This window comes from Pyxicephalus adspersus, chromosome 3 (assembly GCF_032062135.1).
Source record: "Pyxicephalus adspersus chromosome 3, UCB_Pads_2.0, whole genome shotgun sequence".
In the NCBI taxonomy this organism is placed as follows: domain Eukaryota; kingdom Metazoa; phylum Chordata; class Amphibia; order Anura; family Pyxicephalidae; genus Pyxicephalus; species Pyxicephalus adspersus.
In genome coordinates, this window is record NC_092860.1 from 98,839,691 (window position 1) to 98,850,472 (window position 10,782).

At 36.6% G+C, this 10,782-nt stretch overlaps 1 protein-coding gene across 2 annotated transcripts in view; it reads left to right on the forward strand.

Moving 5' to 3' along the window:
* The first annotated feature begins 318 nt into the window (after nt 1-318).
* ABHD18 (abhydrolase domain containing 18) overlaps nt 319-10,782 on the forward strand; it is a 13,084-nt gene continuing 2,620 nt past the window's right edge. The window contains exons 1-7 of one of the 2 annotated variants that reach the window (XM_072405815.1): nt 319-409; nt 1,922-2,007; nt 2,517-2,534; nt 3,303-3,441; nt 4,277-4,366; nt 4,882-4,983; nt 7,409-7,742. In XM_072405815.1, coding sequence (XP_072261916.1) covers nt 1,973-2,007; nt 2,517-2,534; nt 3,303-3,441; nt 4,277-4,366; nt 4,882-4,983; nt 7,409-7,742 — 718 coding nt within the window. In that variant the 5' untranslated portion in view covers nt 319-409; nt 1,922-1,972. The remainder of the gene's footprint in view (nt 410-1,921; nt 2,008-2,516; nt 2,535-3,302; nt 3,442-4,276; nt 4,367-4,881; nt 4,984-7,408; nt 7,743-10,782) is intronic. The other variant, XM_072405816.1, reaches the window with a different exon arrangement.

The following is a 10,782-nucleotide window of genomic DNA, read 5'->3' on the forward strand; positions in this document are numbered from 1 at the left end:
TCTATTACATTTATTCAGCTTAATTAAGTAATATCAACGTCTTTCTGTATCAGAGCGAAAAAAGATTTTATTTCATTTTCTGAAAGGTAAAATTATAATTCTGAGATTATAAAATTAGCATGTGTAAATGTATTATTCTTCCGCTTTTTTGTTTTTTTTCCCCTGAGGGAGGGACGCAGAATGTGCACATTTGGTGGCTAGTAATAAATCAGTCTTCCATATTAATGGAAATAAAAAGTAACTAATACCTTTATTAACGTCATATTAATTCAAGGTGACATCTTCAATAGATTTTTATTATGTTATTCAGAGCAGTATCCTGTTTTACAGGTTTCAGTTTATAGTGCCTAAAGAATGGAAGAGCAAATACAGGCCTGTGTGCATCCATCTGGCTGGGACAGGTGACCATGTAAGTTGATAAAAGAATATTTTATATGGCACACAGGAATTATGTTTGTGATTTTGTAAGTAACAGTCTATGATAAATGCTGATCTGACTGCAACTTTAGGCTGAACTCCAACCTCCAACAGGGATTTGTATAAAAAACATAATTTACAGGGAAGATGAGTCAATCACATTCATTAGGATTCACCCATCAGCAGGCTCACTTAGCATATTATAGAGAATCCGAGCTGCTACAATACACATTGGGTGGATTATTTTAAAATGGTAGGCTAATAGGGGGAGTCCTCTTTGTAAATGATGGCCAAATAGGCCAATCTGGTTTTGGGATTTTCCTATTATGCTGTATGCTGCTGCTGATTGAAAAGTCTTGTGTGTTACTGAGATTTCTGTTTCTGGGCTCAGTCATAGTTTTGGGCCTTAGTTTTTATCTGAAACTTGTTAGAATGTTTTTTGTTTAAACATTCAGACCACCAACAGAATAAACCAGTGTTCCTTGAAATTTTTAACATAGGGGAACCTTTTGAAATAATTTTCAGGTCTTCTGGGAACCCCTACTATATTTACAGCTAAAAGTATAATAGCATGGTGGTCAATGGAAAGAATTTAACTCTTAAACTGACCTGACAGGCATTAACTGCTGCTTGGTCATGGAACCCCCAGCAACCTCTGAACCCTAGGGTTCCACAAAACCCTGGTTGAGAAACACTGGAATAAACACTTATAAGCACAGATATAACTGAAAATGGCAGAGGAGACTGAGTTTATGGTGATTTTTCTCCATAGTACTGTGCATTATAATCCCCTTAGAATATACATGCATTGCATTTAGCAGCAGTTCAGATATTCTTTTTTTCACGTAAACTGGTAATTTATATTTGGAATCAAGCTGGTTCCCAAGCTTAGTTGTTTAATACAACAGCCTCTGCATAAATAAGTTTAGAGGCCAGAAGTAAAATGGCAACAGTTCTAAACCCAAGACCTTAAATGTGCTTGGGAATCCATTTTTAGAATGCTCAACATTTGTCCTCAAATGGTTTATATAAATGTATTTTACTGTGTTTTTTGTCATATAGTATTTCTGGAGAAGAAGAACCTTAATGGCCCGACCTATGCTTAAAGAGGCTGGAATGGCTTCCCTGTTGTTAGAGAATCCTTACTATATCCTTTAAAATTGCTTTGTAGTGTTAGGTGAACCAATTTTTTTAGCTTTATTAGATGTATTGTGTGTTTCCCTAATTAAGCAAAGGTTTACTGGGACAATATACAGAGGGTAGAATTGCCAACCTTCAATGACTCGTAACCAGTTCTTGTTCCTGGTCATTGATGAAAAGTACTGAATTGTGTGGATCAGCACAACAGCTGGAAGCCTAGCATTTTTTGAAGAAGTTTGCAGCAATGGATGTTCACATATTTTTACCGCTTTCCCTTGAATTCTGCCAACAATGATCAAATAACTTGTATGATGTCAGTTGTTGAGTATCCAGATTTGCACTGACCATCTTTTTACTTCTACAGTGATTCAGGCTCTGAAGTACAGTTCTCAGCTACAACACATCTTTTGTATAGATGGAAAACTGTCCATTGTCTACCATCTTTTCTTGGTGCGTTGGTTTGCAGCCTCTAGCTTTTTTTTATTCTCCCATTAGATCTTTCAGCTCTGTAAAATACATTTTTTGCACCCACAAAAGTAGTAGTCACTGATTCCTAACCTCAGCCTACCTTACAAACCTAACACCTTACCTCAATACATAGATGGAATTGCTGTTACAGGGAGAAGTAGTGCAGTAGTGTTTGTGGCAAAATTACTGTTATGTTGAAAAATATTATAAATTGTTGTTATTGAAGTCTGTACGGTAAAATGAAATGATATTTGCCTTTTTAAGCTATTGCAACTTTCCACTCGAAAAATGTTCTACATCATTTTAAAATTCTGTGCAAAATTTTCTAAGTTTTGACCTTCACATATATTTATTTGTGTATTTGTACTGATAAAGCTTGTGTATTTTGGTAAAGTGCCATGGTACTTGACTTTACTATGTATCTGTTTTTCTACATAAATAACATGAATTGTAACGCTTTTTCCTTAACATAAATTCTTACATGGCTGCAGGAAACCAAAGGACCAAGTGTAAGTATGAGTATGAAATACCTGCTTCCTCCTGAACATTGTATATACCGGTATATTCATTGTACAAATTAAAATGTACAATGGGCTTCACTCATTCAGCTTTTCATGTGCTTGATGATAAACTGCTTTCAAGTAGCCCCATTTTCAGGTTTTAAACCGCTTCTAGGTTGACAATAGTTTTTCTTTTTGCCAAATAATACAATGTACAAACAAATTTGAAATGTCTGTGAATAAATAAATGTAAGGTAAGATTTCCTCTTGTTTGCCTGTAACAAATGGTAATGCTTAGGTATCTTGCTTTTAGTGGTGTATCACAAAATGCTGACTTGCTTGCATTTTCCTAACATTTAATACTGAAGCTTCTTGATACAGTTAAAGTCTATTTATTTTGTATAAATAACTATAGATGTGCAGATTTATTGCAAATATTTGATCTACCTGCCCTCTTGATTATTACAGTATTTGTAACTAGATTGCTTTTACTTTTTTATTTTGTATTTCTTTATCTGCACCTTAATGTGTGGGGTGTAAGGATCATTCACTTTTAAATAATTGAAGGATGAATAATTAATCATATACTTGTGAAACTTTTCCATAGATTTAGTATTTCATTGCCACACTGTTTTTCATATAGCGTTCATTTAAAATCGTTCGTCTATCCATAACATCTTTAACATACCTCAATTAGTATATGATCTGCATCCAAAAATATGAAATGTAATTGTGCATAAACAACTGAACCATTGTCTTCTGTTCCTTGTACTGCAGGAGATCAAGCCTTAAGAATGTTTCTGATTTGTTTGTTATGGGTGGAGCTTTGGTGTTGGAGTCTGCTGCCCTCTTACACTGGCTGGAAAGAGAAGGGTATGGTCCTCTGGGCATGACTGGGATTTCAATGGGAGGACATGTAAGTTATTGTGTTCTGGCATTTCTAAAATTGTTTGATGTTCATTCAGTTTGGAAATATTGCTGACTGGGCTACCTGGCCTGATCAGAGGATTTTAGGTCATTTGACTTTCTCTTTATGAGGTACTATTATCTTTACATTTAATTAAATGAAAGCTCTGTTGACATGCAGGTTTGATACACATTTAAAAAAAGGTGGGAGTTGAGACTAGCGGTCTGAATTGGTCTCTGGCTTCACTTTTTTACCTTTTGGGACTGAACAACTAACAACTGCTGCTGTTTCTTAATGGGAAGGACGTGACATGGTTCCTCCTTATAGAACGGCATAGTGGTGTTTGTACAGCACTCAGGCATTCAGTTGTGACTGGAAACAAACACTAAAAGGTCTCTTCCAGTCTGCACAGTTTTTGTATTCCTGCTGTATTCTCCATAAACATGGACAAACCCGACACAAGTGACCACCTGATTGTAATGGACATAGCAGGTTAACAGACTTGGAGTAATAAGATTGAGTATTTTAAAAGTGTTCGAGACCTGGGTCATGTACTTGATAATGTAAATTTAATAATAATAAAATATAGTTTTTACGGTAGGTCAGTGAACTATATTAGTAGATTTTTTTTAACAACATTATCAGATTGTTTTCTCTGGAATTTAAATACTTTTTTAAGTTATGTTATTTTTTTGTCTTGCTATTTCCCATGGTTTTGAAATGCTGGCAACAAACAATGTTTTATTTGTCAAGATTATTTTGAAGATAATTTTTGCAGCCAACTTTTGCAGGGTAATGACATCAGGGAAGACAAAAATAATTTTGATCTGTTTTTTTTTCCCAGATGGCATCATTGGCAGTGACTAATTGGCCAAAACCAATTCCCTTGGTCCCATGTCTTTCCTGGTCAACCGCTTCGGGGGTTTTTACAACAGTGAGTTCATATTTGCTGCCTGTATTCTAAACGTTTCCCCTTTTCAATAACGAATTGAAAACCTCTTCACTAAGATATTACCACACTGATGTGATCCCCAACTAAAAATCAGCTGATTGGAATCCAACTAAAACTCATGATGGTCTCCTAGAATCCTTAAATGATAGTTTGCTTAAAATTGTCATTTAAAAAATGTGTGAAATATTCTAAATCTTTGTTTTCATACTGATTACCATTTGACAACTGCAGCTTAATGCTACAATCTGCATCTGGGTCTATGGTGAAGTGAAGGGTGTCTAGGGATGTTTAATGAACATCCAACAACCTCTACAACCTACTTTAAACACTCGGCCAGTAGTAGCTGATTAGCAGCTAGCAGGGTGTTGTCCTTCAGGTAGCTTGCACAGAAATCGCCAGTGAGCGTTCTGGGAAACACAAGTGGGAACAAGGCCTATTAGGCTACACTTTATTTTGCGAAGCATTTAAAGTTTCTAAATGTTTTTTTTTTCTTTTAGGGTGTTTTAAGCAAAGCTGTAAACTGGAGGGAGCTGGAGAAACAATATTTTACACAGACAGTATATGAGAATGAAATCTTGCACTTGCTTGAATACTGTGGGGTAGGTAAACAAACTGAACAATTATTGAATTATTAACTGCATTTCAACTTAAAGCTGGTAATAGTTATAATGCTAGTCCCCTCTAGTCCTTTAAGGATGGGGAATTGACATTGTTCACCTCCACAACTTGTTACACCCTGTGTCTGCCTTTGCCCCTGGGTGTAGAATACAGCCAGTTTTGCACAATTTGTTTAGTGGTATATCCAGAATGCAACTTATACAGGCTGCAATTTGCCCAGAAGAACATATGGACGATGCTTCTTCACACCCTAGAAAGTAATCTGGTAATCTGTTGCCATGCTTTATTTTTAGGATTATAAAGGGGATTTAACATTATCATGGCTGTACCAATGCTCTAAAAAAAATAAACAAAGCCAAAGCAACGCAATGAACAAAATGACAAGAAGGAAAGCCCAGTCATATGACCTGTCAGTCATATTGCTTCGCCTCCAACAGCAACAGAGATCCCTGTGTTGCGCTAAGCAAGAAAGGTGCGATGAGGGCTAGTAATGGGAGCTGTATTCACAAATAGTAGTTGTATACCCCTTGTTTGTATTTGTAGTATAAAGTTATATGAAAAAATAAGTGCACCGCATGGAAACTTTTCCAACACATAGGAGCAGGCAAACCTTAGCCTTTTATTTAAACTGCCGAAAGATATATTTAAAAAAATGATTATCATGTTGTATTCATTCTCATATTTGAAATTAACCAAAAAAACATTTTTTACCCCCTTCATTTACAACTTCTTCAAATCGATGAAATTAGAAACGATTGTTTGAGATAGATACTAATGATTAGGACCTTCTTCAGGCAGTATGCAAGTAGAACCTGTTTGTTTTTAAACCATGTCTATAAAGGATCAGATTGTCTCTTTGCTATCAATGTGTGTGGGGTCATAGAAAAGTTGTGTAGACATTTAACTCTTATAAAGAATTTACACTGTCAGAATAATAATGTAGACATGGCACAGATTTAAAAAGACTTAAATTTTGTCCTGGTCTACTGGCTCACAAATTAAGTTGCTGTCCAAAACAAAAATTAGCACAAGACAGGAGTTTTCCATTGACGAAGACCAAGTGTTTTAAAACTGTGCCGTGGACTGCTAAATCATTTGTTTCGCCACGTTTTTAGCAAACACATATGATAGCATTTCAGTACAAAAAACTAATTCTAACTTTTAGGCATGGTGGTGAAAATGTTATGCGTTGGGGTTGCTTTGCTGCTTTAGAATCTGGCCAGCCTGCAGTCATCAAGTCAGCTATGAATTCTAAAAAGAAGTTAAGCAGCAATAAAAAAAAAAAAAAAAAAAAAAAAAAAGGGCGGTTGTGGATTGGCCATAGTGAAATTAAAGAATTTAAAATGGACAGTACATACAAGGAAACCCAAAAAGATTTTGTAAAGGAAGGAGGCATGGTCAAAAATCAAGAGTTCATATGAGTCCTGATTAGCAGTCCTGCAATATCTGCCATAAAACCGCTTCTGAAGGCAATGGTGTGTGTACGTTTTCATGGTACACCTTTACATCTATGGATATTAATGCTGAATAATTGAAAAGCTAAATATACCCTTGTGTGTGTCTTTTTCTTGGCCAAGTATACCACCTTATTCTTTAGTGATATAAAATGATATAAGGTACTATATGAAACAACTAAAAGTCAACAGTATCCATAACTTTTGTTACTACACTTTAAACATGACTTTATATGTGTCTTCATTGTCTATGAGTTACTCAGAGGTTAGGAAGAGATTTTTAGTTTTTAAGGTATCTATAGTGATTTTCTGCATGTTTTTTCCCCTTGTTTCTTTGTTTTGTTATTGTAAGAACAAAATGAGATATAGGAGAAAAACTAAATTTAAAGTCATCAGTAGAATGGAGAGTTTCTTTCAGAATGGCTTTTGAAAGGCTTTTATCAGACAGAACTACAAAGCAAACTGCTCTGTCGAGCTGTCCCTGTTGATTAATCATAGTGCTCCTGGAATCCTTTGTTGTGTATTTAGTTGTAAAACAAATATTTCATATATGTAGTAAAAAACATATAAAAAGAGTGACAGAGTATGCAGATCAAAGTACAAACTAAACTGCACAAAACAAAAAAACACTGTAAAAATGATGTTACAATGTGTTTATGAAGTAAGGCTTATTTCACACAGTTACACTTTTGAGACCTAGTGTGAAACTGACTTTTTCAGACATGGTGGAGAGGAAGCATTGGTAACATCAGGTATATTTAAGGTCTTAAGACCATTTTATTTTATGCTTTGCATGCTCAAACGAAGTAAAGAATTTGCTAAAACAAGATTCCAATTTCTGTTATGCCATAACAGTGTCTGTGGGTGCTTTTTACAACATTATACAAGAACATTACCTGGTTAAATTGTTTATCTGTCTGTAAGTTTATTTGGTTCTTGACATTTTTTTTAGGCTGATTCTTTCAAGATGGGGCAGGACTTTGTTAAAAACTCTCCAAGCAGTGTGGATAGTCTGACCCATTTAAAACTCGCTGCTAGCCTTTTCCGCCTTAACCGCAACCGGGAGCCATTATCTCCTGATCCTCTTCAAGCGCCAAGTAGCGACCATAATGGCTTCATGTTCCACGCTGATGCTAAAGTGTCATATGTAGGACAAGCAATGACTGCTGGTGTTAGCAGCCATCGAAAGAGAGAAACCACAAAGAGGAATGAAGCTCTTCAGAAGGAATCTTCATTATTTATGAAAGGAGTCATGGATGAGTGCACACATGTAGGCAACTTCTCAGGTATGGACTGTGCTCTTCCACATGGTCTTGAAAATGTCACGTTAATTTCTTCTGTCGTGCTGTGCTATATTGTAATTGAAAGATAATTTTCTTAAGCCATTGAAGTGCATTTCTCAGCAGGGTAGCGTAGCTTACCGTAAACGCATGAATAAATGGTTAAAACAAGATTCGGGGACTGAATCTAAAGGTATAACAAAGCAATAAAAATATCCACAAGTTTGAAATAAATTAAATATTTGACATGACATGTTACTTTGAGCGAGTTATGTGAGTTACTTTTTGTTGTGAGTGGTCATTGTAAGCAAAAGGTTACAACAAAATGACAAGCTGATAATTGCCTCCTGTGGGATCACCTAACGCAGTTGTATTCTACAAAATATCACCCTTACTGTCCATAAGCTGCTGAATGGTAGCTTTAAACCAGACATGTGGGGTTGGGGGTAGGTTCATAAAATGGCTCCTGTTCTGGTCCTAGGCCAATTCAGTTGCATGCTCTTGCATTTAAAATCTTGAAGATCACCCCAAGAGTCTGAACCCTGTATACTAGAAACTGCAACCAGAGTTTGTATTATTGTTGCCTAGCCCGCTCCTTTGTCACCTGTAACATCATGTTGGGTGAAACCCCATTACATTTTCTTTTCGGTAGAAAGAGACAAGAAATTTTGGGTACATGGCGATTATGCAGTCCTGGTTGCAGTTTCCATTGAAGAGTAAACTGGGATTTCATACGCCCTTGAGTGTGTAGAATGATACTGAATATGTGCAGGCTTCCAGAGATGCCTAATACTCAAGGGAGAAGTCAAGCCTACACTGTGAAACCACCACAAATACACTAAAACCTATATTTTAGCTTTGCTTTGGCATAGTTTTACTGAAAAGCAACTGGGAATGTGGCTGAGGACCATGATAGCATATGCCTTTATGTATCATGCATAAACAAAGACACACCAAAGCACAGACCATAAACCATAACACTGGTAATTTGTCAACATTTCACCTGCACTTTAATTGTAGATAATGGGGTTTTTTTGTAAATAAACTTGACTTGGAAAATTTATTTACAATGTATATGTATATATATTTATACCTCTATAAAGAATGAATTGTACAGCAATGACTACAGAACAATGTGTTAATGATACCTGAACTAGAAGAAATTTGATGCAGTGTTCACAGTGATCTTGGGATTTCTATAGAGCTGTTGCATGGTACAGTGGGCAATAAAGTGCTTACAGCAGCCTCTCTCCTCTAAGCACAAGCATGCACAGATGGGATAGAAGATAGAAACATGGTTCATTTTCAGACTAATAGTTTGCATATACCGGGTTTTCATTTTAAAGTTGAACTGCAGGCAGATCTGAAAAGTTGATGTGGTTATGAATAAACTAAATCAATCCTAAAATGCAGCTAGTTCAAGTGTGCAGATTTGTTTTGATCCAAGCAGTGTTCAACTCAGATTTTTTTTTTAAGCCTGGTGCGAAGAAATGATAGGCTGGTGACTGTATTGTGACCAAACACTTTGCACCCAAAAACAGCCGAATGGTTACTGAAAAGTACAGGGTGGTGCGCCTGGGTAAAAGGGGCTGGGGGGAACACTAAAGAGTATATTGTAATCCTGTGTATGTGGGCATGGGTTATTAAAGGGAGGGCAAGCGCAAAGGAGGCAATCATGCTTGGTTTCTGTACTGTGATGTGATTACCTTATTAGTGTACTTATGCTCCAGAGTTTTCAGCAGCCTTAGGTTGGGTGTTTTCTTAACCAATCTCTGCTTCTGCTGGGGTACAGGTTAAAGCTGTGCTGTTTGTCAAAGGTAGTTGGACCAGTCTGGCTGAACAAAAATTACAGATCTGGCATGTAAAACAGTTTCTCTCTATGTATTTTGTAAAAGTGTCTCTCTGTATTAATATTAATAATTTTACTGTATTATCTATTTAGGGACATTAGGGTTATAATGCTGCCTACAGGAGGACTAGATACTAGAACTTTTGTTATTTCTGCTGGGTGAAACACTACCAGTATACTTTTTTTCTGAGACCTATCTACATTTCTGCAAGAGCCTTAGATGTCAGGGCCAGATCTATCTGGGCTGGACATTATGGTGACAGTCTGAAAGTGACTTTTGGGTACTGGGTTCCATATACTATATTGAGGTCACTGGATGTTTTTAATATTTCCTCATATACTGACTGTTTCCACGATGGAAGGGATTAACACCAAGGGACTGTTCTTCATCTACTGTATGGAGTGTTATACATGCATGTTCTGTTCTCTGTTTCCACCATACAGCATCCAGAAAGCATGTCCCCGATGCTGCTTCTTTTTGCAAGACTCATGGGGAACTCCAATCATATGTCCACACCTACTGCCCACCTATAGTAACTTAGGGGTTTCAGGGATAGCTGAAACCTTGTTCAATACTCTAAGTCTTGCACTGCTTTACCAGTACACTAATGTGCCGTGGCACAGTGGTTGAAATTCACTGTTCTAACTGATGAACCGATCTCACATTTCAGCAGTAACCTTCTGTTAAATGGGGTCAGTAAGGACATGTATTTACTATCTGCTTTACAGAGAGCTTTTTAGTGAATAATTATATTATTATTAAACAGTATTTATATAGCCCCAACATATTACACAGCACTGTACATTAAATAGGGCTTGCAGATGATAGATACAGACGGGGGAAAGGACTCTGCCCAGAAGAGTTTTACAATCTAAGAGATTACCTCCCTGAAACTTCTCGGGTGTCTGTACTTTGCCAATGACAAGGTTCCTGCAAGTCACCCCATGGACTCTAACAGATCTTTAAATTTGGTGGGTTATCTTTGATTTTGTGTTTATACAATGCTTGAGCATGGGGAGGCTATGCTTACAATGTCTATCATGAGATTTCCACCTTTGGGTTATGTTTCTTCCCTTTCTTGTAGAAACTGGTGCTTTTAGAACTCAGTTTGGCTTCGGGACTTCCAACTTTGGATTCTGCCCATATTTTTACCAAATATTGTCCTCAAGTAGACCATTCTCCAACGTTTCTGTCTT